This window comes from Salvelinus namaycush, chromosome 3 (genome assembly GCF_016432855.1).
Source record: "Salvelinus namaycush isolate Seneca chromosome 3, SaNama_1.0, whole genome shotgun sequence".
Taxonomy (NCBI): domain Eukaryota; kingdom Metazoa; phylum Chordata; class Actinopteri; order Salmoniformes; family Salmonidae; genus Salvelinus; species Salvelinus namaycush.
The window spans coordinates 13451643-13466628 of record NC_052309.1 but is presented as its reverse complement, the minus strand read 5'-3'; the positions used below and the strand labels follow the sequence as shown (position 1 = coordinate 13466628).

Here is a 14986-nt window from a genome sequence, read left to right as displayed (position 1 = left end):
AATGTGGTCGGAGGCTCCATGTCACGGTTGTCGTAAGAACGGGACCAAGGCGCAGCGGAGGTTGAGTTCCACATATATTTCAAAAGTGAAACTTAAAGCAAAAACAATAAATCAATAAACGAACAACGAAACGTGACTACGTGGTGCACAGGCACAAACACAAAACAATATCCCACAAGCACAGGTGGGAAAAATAGCTACTTAAATATGATCCCCAATTAGAGACAACGATTATCAGCTGCCTCTAATTGGGAATCATACAACAACACCAACATAGAAAATATAAACTCGAACACAACATAGAAATTATAAACTAGAATACCCCCTAGTCACGCCCTGACCTACTACACCATAGAGAAACAAGGGCTCTCTATGGTCAGGGCGTGACACTCCATATGGAGGATGTGACACAGAGGAATGCAGAGGCCAAATTGAGCTGCGTACTGAATCGCCGTGCACCTCCCAAATTTAGTAACAATGCAGAGGGCTCCATATAGTTCCGCATTGGCATGATTGGTTGACTGTAGGTGGGGGCAGGAGGTCCTGTATAAACACAAACTCACTTCCTTGACAACGTCCTTCAACGCTCTGCTCAACAGCTCTACGCTGCTCCATAAAGCGCAAGAAGCATGAATGCCCTGACTTCTGCAAAGGCCGTATCACCGTAAATGCTGCACGGCCAATGTAGACTTCAGACTGACCATGCAGAGCCTTTAGTCACACAAATATCTGACAGCACTAGCCCGATTTTGAGGAAACTTGAGTGAATGATGCGTCTTGCCATAGCATTCATGCCTTTACAAAATTACACTTATTGCCTTGTTTTATTTGGTCTGTGGGTTGAAATCTGGAGTACATCTAATCAAGAATGAAATCAGAACAAACAACTACTGACATGTTCAAATCAAATCAAATTTTCTTTGTCACATGTTTCATAAACAGCAGGTGTAGACTAAGAGTGTAATGCTTACTTTGGGCTCCAGAGTGGCGCAGCAGTCTAAGGCACTGCATCTCAGTGCTTGAGGCGTCACTACAGACACCCTGGTTTGATTCTAGGCTGTATTACAACCGTCCGTGATTGGTAGTCCCATAGGGCGGTGCACAATTGGCCCAGCGTTGTCTGGGTTTGGCCGGTGTAGGCAGTCATTGCAAATAAGAATTTGTTCTTAACTGACTTGCCTAGTTAAATAAAATTAAATGCTACAATGCAGAGTTAAATATAAAATAGAAATAGTGAAACAAGAAATAAATACACAGTGAATAACAATAATGATTAAAAATAACATGGCTGTGTAGAGGGGTGTGTGTGGAACATGTTAATTCCTTAGTGATGTGTACACTGAGGAACTTGAAGACGTTAAGATCAACACAATATTAGGCCACAGGGTAATGCTGTTGATGCTTGGTGGTTCTAGATTATGATACAGACACACATACACAAATGTATAGCATAACAAAATCATTAATTTAAATGAGGCTGATATATTTTGATACCATACTTATTTTATTTCACAGATTACATAGTCCTTTATATCTGGAACACATAAAGTCAGTGGTGTTGCCTTGGGGATCTTACAACACAACACAAACAGCTGAGTATCAAGTAACAGTTAGAATAAACGAGATACAGACAAATAAAATATCAGCACTACAAAGTGGATACTGTACATCTCCTGGGACACTGCCCCTGTGTTTCACTGAACCAATCATCAGCGTTTAGGAGAGTTTCTTCCCGGACCCAAGCTTGTTGAATGATGACAAAAGGGGGCATGTTGGTGCCGCTGAGGTAGGGATAGTGTGCGCACCGTTGTAATGGAAATTCCCTGTTAGAACAAACACATGTTTTGTGATTCTACAAGCGTAGACATGCCTTGTCAGTATAATGTCAACCATTAAAAAAACTATATTGAGACTGATGACTGAATGGCTAATGGTCAATTAAGTCCAGTCATAGTTGCTGTAAATATTAACTAATTTAGTGCATGATGAAGGCCAATGGTCCAATCCCACCAAAACAGGCTGACAGCCACTGGGCACACACTGGTTGAATCAATGTTGTTTCAACATCATTTGTCTACCTATTGTGATTTACATGGAAAATACATTTGGATTAGCTAAAAGTCATCAACCAGTACTGTTTTCATTTAATTTAAACAAGCTCTGTAAACACTGAAATTAGGGTAAAAATCCAACTTAAATAGAATGACTTAACCTGACTACCAGGTTGTTAACTTAGACGTAAGATGCTTTTGGGAAACCGGGCGCTAGATGGTAGACTAGTTTTCACTGAAATGCATTACATCTCATATACCAGTAGGAGTCACTGTTCAGGCAGGAATCAATGGACTGTGGCTTCACATTTTATTTCAATATACCTCTTTATTTAGGTTGATGGAACGACATTGAAACAACAACGTTTATTCAAACATACCATTTTACTATCAACATTGAAACAAAGTCAAACAACATGTCTAATCAAATATACAATTCAACATCCACCCAATATACCCTATTGAGTTCAACATCCACCCAATATACCTTATTAATATTGAGTTGCAACCCCTTTTGCCCTCAGAACAGCCTCAACTTCTCAGGGCATAGACTCTACAAGGTGTCGAAAGCGTTCCACAGGGATACTGGACCATGTTGACTCCAGTGCTTCTCACAGTTGTGTCAATTGGCTGGATGTTCTTTGGGTGGTGGACCATTATTGATACACACAGGAAACTGTTGAGCATGAAAAACCCAGTTCTTGACACACTCAAACCGATGCGTCTGGCACCTACTACCATACCCCGTTCAAAGGCACTGTAATGGAATTTTTATGTTTGTGCTTTTCTTCTAACTAATTTCTGTGTTCTATTCATGTGCTGTTCTATAAACCAATTTATGTGTTCATGCAAGTGGCTGACTGTACAAATCCTCACTATCAGTAGCTGCAATTTGGCAGTATGCCCAGACATTGTTTTGAAAACGAACGAAAGATATCTCAGTTTCAAGGTTTCGGCTTTGAGAGAAGAAGCCTCATGAGATATTGGTCCGTCACATGTTATGAACCAGTATTGGTCTGTCACATGAATGAAACAAAACGGTAATGATTAATGAATTATGCTAAATCATGCAAATAGAACTTGTCTGTGTATAGCCGTATATAAGACAACTGCTGTGACTGCCCCAGCAGAGCTCCTGATTGACACGTGTACTATGGTGCATTGAGTTGGTTGGAAGCTCTCCAGTGCGCTGACAATAAACAATGATTCATTTAAGATTGACTTTGAGTGTCCCTGTGTAAAAATTTCCACGACAACACTTGTCCATTCACCATATGAATGGCACACATACACAATACATGTCTCAATTGTCTCAAGGCTTAAGAATCCTTCATTAACCTGTCTCCTCCCCTTCATCTACACTGATTGAAGTGGATTTAACAAGTAACATTAATATATAAAGGATCATAGCTTTCACCTGGATTCAGCTAGTCACATGCGCCAAAAACAACATGTGTACACCTTACAGTGAAATGCTTACTTACGAGCCCCTAACCAACAATGCAGTTTAAAACATTTATTAAAAAATACGTATAATAAATAAAAGTAACAAGTAATTAAAGAGCAGCAGTAAAATAACAATAGCAAGACTATATACAGGGGATACCGGTACAGAGTCAATGTGCAGGGGCACCGGTTAGTTGAGGTAATATGTACATTTGGGTAGAGTTATTAAAGTGACTATGCATAGATGATAACAACTGAGAGTAGCAGCGGTGTAAAAGAGGGGGAGCCATTTGATTAGGTGTTCAGGAGTCTTATGGCTTGTGGGTAAAAGCTGTTTAGATGCCTCTTGGACCTAGACTTGGCGCTCCGGTACCACTTGCCGTGCGGTAGCAGAGAGAACAGTCTATGACTAGGGTGGCTGGAGTCTTTGACAATTTTTAGGGCATTCCTCTGACCTAGAGGTCCTGGATGGCAGGGAACTTGGCCCCAGTGATGTACTGGGCTGGTTCTGAGGACCCATGCCAAATCTTTTCAGTCTCCTGAAAGGGAATAGGTTTTGTTGTTCCCTCTTCATGACTGTCTTGGTGTGCTTGAACCATGTTAGTTTGTTGATGATGTGGACACCACGGAACTCACCGAGGAAGCTCTCAACCTGCTACACTGCAGCCACGTCGATGAGAATGGGGGCGTTCACGGTCCTCTTTTTCCTGTAGTCCACAATCATCTCCTTTGTCTTGAACATGTTGAGGGAGAGGTTGTTGTCCTGCCACCACACGGCCAGGTCTCTGACCTCCTCCCTGTAGGCAGTCAAGTGTCAATGATCAGGCCTACCACTGCTGTGTCATTGTTGGAGTCATGCCTGGTCATGCAGTCAATCAGGAAGATAGAATAATGGTCAGATTTGCCAAATGGAGGGCGAGGGAGAGCTTTGTATGCGCCTCTGTGTGTGGAGTACAGGTGGTCCAGAGTTTTTTTCCCTCTGGTTGCACATAGAAATTTGGTCAAACGGATTTAAGTTTCCCTGCATTAAAGCACCAGGCTACTAGGAGCGCCACCTCTGGGTGAGCGTGTTCTTGTTTGCTGATGGTGGAATACAGCTCATTCAATGCTGTCTTAGTGCCAGCCTCTGACTGTGGTGGTATGTAAACAGCTGAAAACTTTCTAGGTAGATAATGAGGTCTACAGCTTATCATGACATACTCTACCTCAGGCGAGCGATAGCTCGAGACTTCCTTATATTATCGTGCACCAGCTGTTATTTACATAGCCCGCCGCCCCTTGTCTTACCAGACATGGCTTTTCTATCCTGCCGGTACAGCATATAACCAGCCAGCTGTATGTTGATAGTGTCGTCTTTCAGCCACATCTCTGTTAAGCATAAGATATTACAGTTTTGAATGTCCCGTTGGTAGTGCAATCTTGCGCGTAGGTCATCTATTTTATTCTCCAAAGATTGCACGTTTGCTAGCAGAATGGAAGGCAGTGGGGGTTTATTCGATCGCCTACGAATTCTCAGAAGGCAGCCCACCCTTTGGGGCCTTTTTCTCCACCTCCTCTTCACGCAAATCACAGGGATCTGGGCCTGTTCCTGAGAAAGCAGTATATCCTTCGCGTTGGGCTCGTCAGACTCGTTAAAGGAAAAAACGATTCTGCCAGTCGGTGGTGAATAATCGCAGTCCTGATGTCCAGAAGTTATTTTCGGTCATAAGAGACTGCAGCGGCAACATTATGTACAAAATAAGTAAAGAAATAAGTTACAAAAAACGCAAATAAACGAACAAAAACACAGTCGGTTGGGGACATGTAAAACGTCTGCCTTCTTCTCTGGCACCATTATCAGACCTTCATGGTCGAATTGCTGCAAAGAAACCACTACCCAAGGACACCAATAATAATAAGAAGAGACTTGCTTGGGCCAAGAAACACGAGCGATGGACATTAGACCGGTGAAATATATCCTTTGGTCTGATGAGTCCAAATGTGCAATTTTTGGATCCAACCGCTGTTTCTTTGTGAGATGCAGATTAGATGAACGGATGTTCTCCTTCAAGACTGTTGGAAAAGCATTCATCATAAATCTGGTTGAGAGAATGCCAAGAATGTGCAAAGCTGTCATCAAGGCGAAGGGTGTCTACTTTGAAGAATCTAAAATCTAAAATATTTTTTGATTTGTTTAACACTTTTTTTGGTTACTCTATTATTCCATATGTATTATTTCATAGTTTTGATGTCTTCACTATTATTCTACAATGTAGAAAATAGTAAAAATAAAGAAAAACCCTTGAATGAGTAGGCGTGTCCAAACTTTTGACTGGTACTGTATATATATTTGTTAAACTGACACCGAAGAGCAGTTTTTGCATGGGTCAGGTACACTACATGGTCAAAAGTATTTGGACACCTGCTCGTCGAACATCTCATTCCAAAATCATGGGCAATAATATGGAGTTGGTCCCCCCTTTGCTGCTATAACAGCCTCCACTCTTATGTGAAGGCTTTCCACTAGATGTTGGAACATTGCTGAGGGGATTTGCTTCCATTCAGCTACAAGAGCATTATTGAGGTTGGGCACTGATGTTGGGCGATTAGGCCTGGCACGTAGTTGGTGTTCCAATTCATACTAAAGCTGTTCGATGGGGTTGAGGTCAGGGCTCTGTGCAGGCCAGTCAAGTTCTTCCACACCAATCTCGACAAACCATTTTTGTATGGAACTCGCTTTGTGCACAGGGGCATTGTCATGCTGGAACAGGAAAGGGCCTTCCCCAAACTGTTTCCATAAAGTTGGAAGCACGGAATTGTCTAGAATGTTATTGTATGTTGTAGTGTTAAGATTTCCCTTCACTGGAACTAAGGGGCTTAGCCCGAACCATGAAAATCAGCCCCAGACCATTATTCCTCCTCCACCAAACTTTAAAGTTGGCACTATGCATTCGGGCAGGTAGCGTTCTGCTGGCATCCGCCAAACCCAGATTAGTCCATCGGACTGCCAGATCACTCCAGAGAATGCGTTTCCACTTCTCCAGAGTCCAATGGTGGCGAGCTTTACACCCCTCCAGTCAACTCTTGGCATTGCACATGGTGATCTTAGGCTTGTGTGCAGTTGCTTGGCCATGGAAACCCATTTAATGAATCTCCCGATGAACAGCTATTATGTTGATGTTGCTTCCAGATGCAGTTTCGATCTTGGTAGTGAGTGTTGCAACCGAGGACAGACTATTTTTACGCGTTATGTGGCAGTCCCGTTCTGTGAGCTTGTGTGGCCTACTACTTTGCGGTTGAGTCGTTGTTGCTCCTAGACCTTTCCACTTCACAATTATAGCACTTACAGCTGACCAGGGCAGCTCTAGCAGGGCAGACATTTGACAAACTGACTTGCTGGAAAGGTGGCAGCAAATGTCACCCGATCCCTCCCACATCCCTCAGATACAGGACAGACACCACCGATTTGTTGAAAGTCACAGAGCTCTTCAGTTCGGGCCATTCTACTGTCAGTGTTTGTCTATGGAGATTGCATGGCTGTGTGCTCGATTTTATACACCTGTCAGCAATAGGTGAGGCTGAAATAGCCGAAACCACTAATTTGAAGTGGTGTCCACATACTTTTGGCAATGTACATTTCACTGTTACTGTATATCACTAGTGGCTATTGACATCTAGTGTTCGAAAAGTATATTGACTAAAAGACAAACTGTTCTGGGAGGAAGTGTCTGTGAATGAGAACATAAGAAAACAGGCGGGGAAGGTTGCACAGCAGGTTAGATATGTAGGTATATCGGTATATCCAAATACACATGTAGTCCTGAAGATCGCATTTATCCCTATACATAAAAACTAGTGCATACATACCTTGTTGTCTCTACCTTCTTGCACTTTGTGCTGTTGTCTGTGCCCAATAATGTTTGTACCATGTTTTGTGCTGCTTCCATGTTGTGCTGCTGCCATGTTATGTTGATACCATGTTGTTGTCATGTTGTGTTGCTACCATGCTGTGTTGTTGTCTTAGGTCTCTCTTTATGTAGTGTTGTGGTGTCTTTCTTGTTGTGATGTGTGTTTTGTCCTATATTTTTATTTTTAATCCCAGCCCCCGTCCCCGCAGGAGTCCTTTTGCCTTTTAGTAGGTCGTCATTGTAAATAAGAATGTGTTCTTAACTGACATGCCTAGTTAAATAAAGGTTCAATAAAACAATTCAAAAATACCATCAGATCAAAATGTCCAAACAGGCACCAAGGATCTTGACCTCAAGGAAAGTATATTTGTTGCTATTGAAATAAAATGTGTGTGTGTTTCTGTGGACAGGTGTGTCCCATAGGTGTGTCGGGGCATGACAATAATACTACACTACCCACAACACCATGCGTTTGACAGACACAGCCATGTTGTAGGAAATCCGTTTGTGGTGGATTGCTACAGTAATCCTACAGCAGTCTGGACGATATATTTGATCACGATTTAAACCCAAACCTAGAGGCCTGGATCAGATTAGGTACAGCCAAGAAGAAACAGATGAAATTAAGACATGAATTGAGCTGCGGTGTGTAAACCTGAGAAAACAGTGAGATCGGTTGGAAACCTTTTCCTGGACCGGAGCAGTCTGTTCATCTGACAGATAATTTGACAGCAGTTGGTTTACTAGCTACCTCAGGCTCGACAAGGCAGGAAGAAAGCTTTCATTTAGTGGTTAAAGTGATCCCCCTCACCCCCTCCCTCCCCACATCTAGCTAGCTAAATTACGTTCCTGCCCAGTTGATCTGCACTTCCCTAGTCTGCTAACCCCCTGCCGGAGAGGACGGCTGCGGATCCAGAGGTGCTGTTGGAGGTAGCTAGCTAGCACGGCTAGTTCATTTCACTAGCTAGCCTGCTAGCTACGCCTTGGAATTCACACTATTAGCTAACTGTTTCCTCCTGGGGCAGATACGCCGAGATGTCGGTGATGAAAGACCAAACACCAACCAAACTGTCCACCACCGATCGGCCCATTAAAGGTAGCTATGCAATCGTATCTCTTAATTCAGCAAGTGGTTGCAGGAAGTTAGCTAGCAGCTAATTCGCGATGAAAACAGCTAGCTAGCGATCAAGCTAACTAGCTTGGTTGGCTGTAGATGCACCAATACGGACAAGATGCTTCGTGCCAACTAACGTTAGCTAGCTACTTAGATCGTTCAGGTGCTCATCGTATTTGGCTTGCTTGGAACAAGTGGGATGGTTTGTTAATTTACAAGCTAGCTTCGCTAGTTAGGTTGCTAGTCTGCAGCACTCGGATGACACGTCGTGAGAGAATAAAGTATAATAGCAAGCTAATAAATATTTTACCTCAAATAACTTAGATTTTGCCATCAATCTTGTTGTAACAAACTAGCTAGATAGTCAGATGTTTTTGAGACTCCTACCTAGATTATATTTTTAGTTTTATCTGACTGCCAAACTGACTGAACTGAAATAAGCATGTGTGTGTTCTCAAGTGTCTTGTCTGTCTGTTTGATGTGTGTCTGGCTCAGTAGACCAGTGAGGTGGGAAAGAGAGTGTGTGTGTGTGTGTCAGTGGAGGCTGCTGAGGGGAGGACGGCTCATAATAATGTCTGGAAGGGAACAAATGTAATGGCATCAAACACATGGAAGCCATATGTTTAATGTATTTGATACCATTCCACCAATTCCGCTCCAGCCATTACCACGAGCCTGTCCTCCCCATGATGCCATCAACCTCTTTTGATGTGTGTGTGTGTGTGCACTGGTGGGTTATACGACAGCATACACACACACCCAGGGCTCCTGCGGCATATGCTGGAATGACTGTCAGTGGATTGAGTGGCATGGAGCAGGTCTTTTGATTTACAACCTGGGTGGCCTATTGGGTTGTGGGGGGTATTGCTACCAACTTACAACATTTGCTTTCTAAATATCAGCTTCTATTTGAAATTTGTAATGGACTTGTACAGCGTGTAAATGGCAAGCCTAACAGTGCATAGCTACTGCTCTGTCTACACTGTAGCAGGTATTTATGAATGGTAGCAGGTAGGCTTACTGTATGTTGCCTGATCTAACTGTAACCCTGATCTATCTTATGAAAACAACAACAGGACTGAGGGTAAGGCCTTACGCTCCACAGGGAGTGAAGAGGACCAAGTAGGATTGAGGAGCTCCAAGAACTGTGATGACCTTGTTCTTTATGACAATGTCCTTTGTTGTGTACCCAACGTGTGTGTGAGTGTGTGACAGGCTCAGTGGGTTAGTGAGGGTTAGGCGCATCAAGCTGCTGGGGTCATCAAACCTGCCTCTCTGATGCCGCCAGGTTAACCATCCTACAGACAGCACTGGGCTAAACACACACACACACACTCACTCACTCATACATAGGCCTACAGCTTGACTCTATGACCACTGACCTCCCTGGCTGCGACTGTGACCAAGATACTCCCCTCGCTGTGGCTGCGACTGTGACCAAGATACTCCCCTCGCTGTGGCTGCGACTGTGACCAAGATACTCCCCTCGCTGTGGCTGCGACTGTGACCAAGATACTCCCCTCGCTGTGGCTGCGACTGTGACCAAGATACTCCTCTCGCTGTGGCTGCGACTGTGACCAAGATACTCCCCTCGCTGTGGCTGCGACTGTGACCAAGATACTCCCCTCGCTGTGGCTGCGACTGTGACCAAGATACTCCCCTCGCTGTGGCTGCGACTGTGACCAAGATACTCCCCTCGCTGTGGCTGCGACTGTGACCAAGATACTCCCCTCGCTGTGGCTGCGACTGTGACCAAGATACTCCCCTCGCTGCGACTGTGACCAAGATACTCCCCTCGCTGCGACTGTGACCAAGATACTCCCCTCGCTGCGGCTGCGACTCTGACCAAGATACTCCCCTCGCTGTGGCTGCGACTCTGACCAAGATACTCCCCTCGCTGTGGCTGCGACTGTGACCAAGATACTCCCCTCGCTGTGGCTGCGACTGTGACCAAGATACTCCCCTCGCTGTGGCTGCGACTGTGACCAAGATACTCCCCTCGCTGTGGCTGCGACTGTGACCAAGATACTCCCCTCGCTGTGGCTGCGACTGTGACCAAGATACTCCCCTCGCTGTGGCTGCGACTGTGACCAAGATACTCCCCTCGCCGTGACTGTGACCAAGATACTCCCCTCGCCGTGACTGTGACCAAGATACTCCCCTCGCCGTGGCTGCGACTGTGACCAAGATACTCCCCTCGCTGTGGCTGCGACTGTGACCAAGATACTCCCCTCGCCGTGGCTGCGACTGTGACCAAGATACTCCCCTCGCCGTGGCTGCGACTGTGACCAAGATACTCCCCTCGCCGTGGCTGCGACTGTGACCAAGATACTCCCCTCGCTGTGGCTGCGACTGTGACCAAGATACTCCCCTCGCTGTGGCTGCGACTGTGACCAAGATACTCCCCTCGCTGTGGCTGCGACTGTGACCAAGATACTCCCCTCGCTGTGGCTGCGACTGTGACCAAGATACTCCCCTCGCCGTGGCTGCGACTGTGACCAAGATACTCCCCTCGCCGTGGCTGCGACTGTGACCAAGATACTCCCCTCGCTGTGGCTGTCACTGAACAAGATACTCCCCTCGCTGTGGCTGTCACTGACCAAGATACTCCACTCGCTGTGGCTGTCACTGAACAAGATACTCCCCTCGCTGTGGCTGTCACTGAACAAGATACTCCCCTCGCTGTGGCTGTCACTGAACAAGATACTCCCCTCGCTGTGGCTGTCACTGAACAAGATACTCCCCTCGCTGTGGCTGTCACTGAACAAGATACTCTCCTCGCTGTGGCTGTCACTGACCAAGATACTCCCCTTTCCCTCCCTCCTCCGCTCAGATCGGTCACCCTCCATTCTTGTCTCAACTCCCTGACATTTAGATTTAGTTGTATCTTATTCATTTAAATCTGTTTATTGTATGTGTTACTGTAATTCAGCTTTTAGCTGCCATAGTAAACATGAAATGGGGAAAAAAACATTTAATGACACACACGTCAATTGTGTAACAAGTCAAATTAGGTTCATCTGCTGACATTACCGGTAGACATTACCGGCATTTAGTATTTTATTGGGATCCCCATCAGATGCTGTCAAAGCAGCCGCTACTCTTCCTGGGGTCCGAATAAAACAATAGTCTACATCAGACAAGACATTGTGCACTGTACAAATTTACACTGCTCCACCATTACACATTTACAATATAATATGTAAAATATTACAACAATACAATATGAACCAATATAATATGTAAAATATTACAACAATACAATATTAGTGTGTGTGTCCACAGTCCGTGTTGTCTTTGTGTGTGTGTGGAATTTTACTGCTAACTTGAGTTACTTGATGTGGAATAGAGTTGTATGTAGTACTGTGCGTTTCCCTGCCTCTGTTCTGGACTTGGGGATTATGAAGAGAACCCTGGTGACATGTCTTGTGGGGTATGTAGGGTGTCTGAGCTGTGTGTTAGCTTTGTGTTAGCTGTTTGAACAGACAGTTCGGTGCTTTTAACACGTCAATACCTGTCACAAAGACAAGTAGTAATGCAGTCGATCTCTCTACTTTGAGTCAGGAGAGTTTGACTGCATGTTCTTGATATTATCCCTCCGTGTACATTTAAGGGCCAGCTGTGCTGCTCTGTTCTGGGCCAACTGTACATTCAATAGATCTAGCGTGCCTGTGCTTGTTTAATTTTGTATAGGCCTAGGCCTGTTGCACCAAATGTTGTTCTGCCAACTCTTGAAGAGAAATGAGTCCGTGTGGAAGCCTGCCTAGGCAGATCTAAACCACTAGAAGATTCACACATTTTCCCACTAATTGTTTTGTTTGTAATTAACGCTAACCAGTTAGTTAGGCCTACTGGTCACAAAAACAACTTATTTCTATCCCATTCCCTACATCAAATTAGAATAGGCCAAAATGTCATCTTATTACTTTCAACCATTTAACAAACTGCTTTTTAGGCCAATCAGGTTTATTAAAAGAGACTCCTTCTCTGTATACCCAAACAGTGGCAGCATGGAGGTGATGATAAATTGGTATTACAATAGAATCCATTAATTTTGGCAGAACACATCTCTCATGGTAATATTGTTGATTAGTTACACGCCGTTGTTTGTCAAAAGAAAGCAACCTATGCCTTTAGAGATGGGATCCGCAGTATGGGGGAACAGTGCCACTGGCCGCCCCCACCACCATTGTTATTGTTGCCGAGCTGAGGAGTGTCGCAACATTTCTTCCCCCAGTAAATATTGTGTGCTTCAATCGCACATGCAATGATGTCCGAGGAGGAAACACAGTGTTGGTTGTTTGCAATAACTTCTTTGTTGTAATGTGGCAGATTCACCATTAAGGATTAAAGAGTTACAGTTCATAAAAGGAAATCAGTCATTTGAAATCAATTCATTAGGCCCTAATCTATGGGTTTCACATGAACGGGAATTCAGATATGCATCGGTTGGTCACAGATACCTTCAAAAAAATGTGTGCACAACATTTGAGATGGAACATTTTTGGGATCTTTTATTTCAGCTCATGAAACATGGGACCAACACTTTACATGTTGCGTTTATATTTTTGTTAAGTGTAATTTGCTGCGATCAATAATCAGTTTTTGTCAGAGGCGTGTGTGTTGTCAGTGCTCTGTGAGGGTTGAAGTTTTGACCTTTTGGCTTAGTTACCGATGGTAACCTGATCAGGCCAGCCAGCTGCATCGCTCTGCCTGTGTAATGATACTGTCTTCATACATGTATGGATATGGGCCCTTTTTTTGCCCTAGGCCCGATCGTATACAGGAGCTCTGCCCTGGGCCCTAGCGTATACAGGAGCTCTGACCTGGGCCCTAGTGTATACAGGAGCTCTGCCCTGGGCCCGATCGTATACAGGAGCTCTGCCCTGGGCCCGATCGTATACAGGAGCTCTTCCCTGGGCCCTAGCGTATACAGGAGCTCTGCCCTGGGCCCTAGCGTATACAGGAGCTCTGCCCTAGGCCCTAGCGTATACAGGAGCTCTGCCCTGGGCCCTAGCGTATACAGGAGCTCTGCCCTAGGCCCGATCGTATACAGGAGCTCTGCCCTGGGCCCTAGCGTATACAGGAGCTCTGCCCTGGGCCCTAGCGTATACAGGAGCTCTGCCCTAGGCCCGATCGTATACAGGAGCTCTGCCCTGGGCCCTAGCGTATACAGGAGCTCTGCCCGGGATTAGTGTGTGTAGTATGTATGTGGCGTATGGGTTAGATAAGATGAACCTTTAGTGTGACATGATTGGCTCAGTCTGTCTGTGTGACCTGCTTCTGTGTTGAAATGTTACACTAACTGGGCAGAGGGTTGGATAGAGGTAGAGAGATGGAGGGAAGAAATACACTATATATACAAAAGTATGTGGACACCCCTTCAAATGAGTGGATTTGGCTAATTCAGCCACACCCGTTGCTGACAGGTGTATAAAATCAAGCACACCGCCATGCAATCTCCATAGACAAACATTGGCAGTAGAATGGCCTTACTGAAGAGCTCTGTGACATTCAATGTGGCACCCTCATAGGATGCCACCTTTCCAACAAGTCAGTTAGTAAAATTTCTGCCCTGCTAGAGCTGCCCCGGTTCAACTGTAAATGCTGTTATTGAGAAGTGGACACATCTAGGAGCAACAACGGCTCAGCCACGAAGTGCTAGGCCACAGAATGGGACCGCCGAGTGCTGAAGCCCATAAAAATTGTCTCCTTGGTTGCAATACTCAATACCGAGTTCCAAACTGCCTCTGGAAGCAACATCAGCACATGAACTGTTCGTTGGGAGCTTCATGAAATGGGTTTCCATGGCCAAGCAGCCACACGCAAGCCTAAGATCACCATGCACAATGCCAAGTGTCGGCTGGAGTGATGTAAAGCTCGCCGCCATTGGACTCTGGAGCAGTGGAAACGCATTCTCTGGAGTGATGAATCACGCTTCACCATCTGGCAGTCCAACGGACTAATCTGGGTTTGGCAGATGCCAGTAGAACACTACCTGCCCGAATGCATAGTGCCAGCGTTAAAGTTTGGTGGTTGAGGAGGAATAATGGTCTGGGGCTGTTTTTCATGGTTCGGGCTAGGCCCTTTAGTTCCAGTGAAGGGAAATTTTAACACTACAGCATACAATGATATTCTAGACAATTCTGTGCTTCCAACTTTATGGCAACAGTTTGGGGAAGGCCCTTTCCTGTTCCAGCATGACAATGCCCCCGTGCACTAAGCAAGGTCCATACAAAAATGGTTTGTCAAGATCGGTGTGGAAGAATTTGACTGGTCTGTACAGATCCCTGGCCTCAACCCCATTGAACACCTTTGGGATGAATCAGGTCAACACTCACAAGGCAGCGTGCCCCGACGGTATTCCAGGGCTCGTTCTCAGAGCATGCGCAGAACAGCTTGCAGGCATATTCACGATCATTTTCAACCTCTCCTTGTCCCAGTCTGTAATCCCCACGTTTTATGGTGACCACAACCTTCCCTGTCCC

At 45.2% G+C, this 14986-nt stretch overlaps 1 protein-coding gene across 2 annotated transcripts in view; it reads left to right on the top strand.

Annotated features, from left to right (window-relative positions):
• Positions 1 to 7879: 7879 nt before the first annotated feature.
• LOC120044980 (serine/threonine-protein phosphatase 2B catalytic subunit gamma isoform-like) overlaps positions 7880 to 14986 on the top strand; it is a 32238-nt gene continuing 25131 nt past the window's right edge. The window contains exons 1-2 of one of the 2 annotated variants that reach the window (XM_038989768.1): positions 7880 to 8314; positions 8410 to 8480. In XM_038989768.1, the coding sequence (XP_038845696.1) occupies positions 8420 to 8480 (61 nt within the window). In that variant the 5' untranslated portion in view covers positions 7880 to 8314; positions 8410 to 8419. Of the gene's footprint in view, positions 8481 to 14986 lie in introns of both variants that reach the window. The other variant, XM_038989770.1, reaches the window with a different exon arrangement.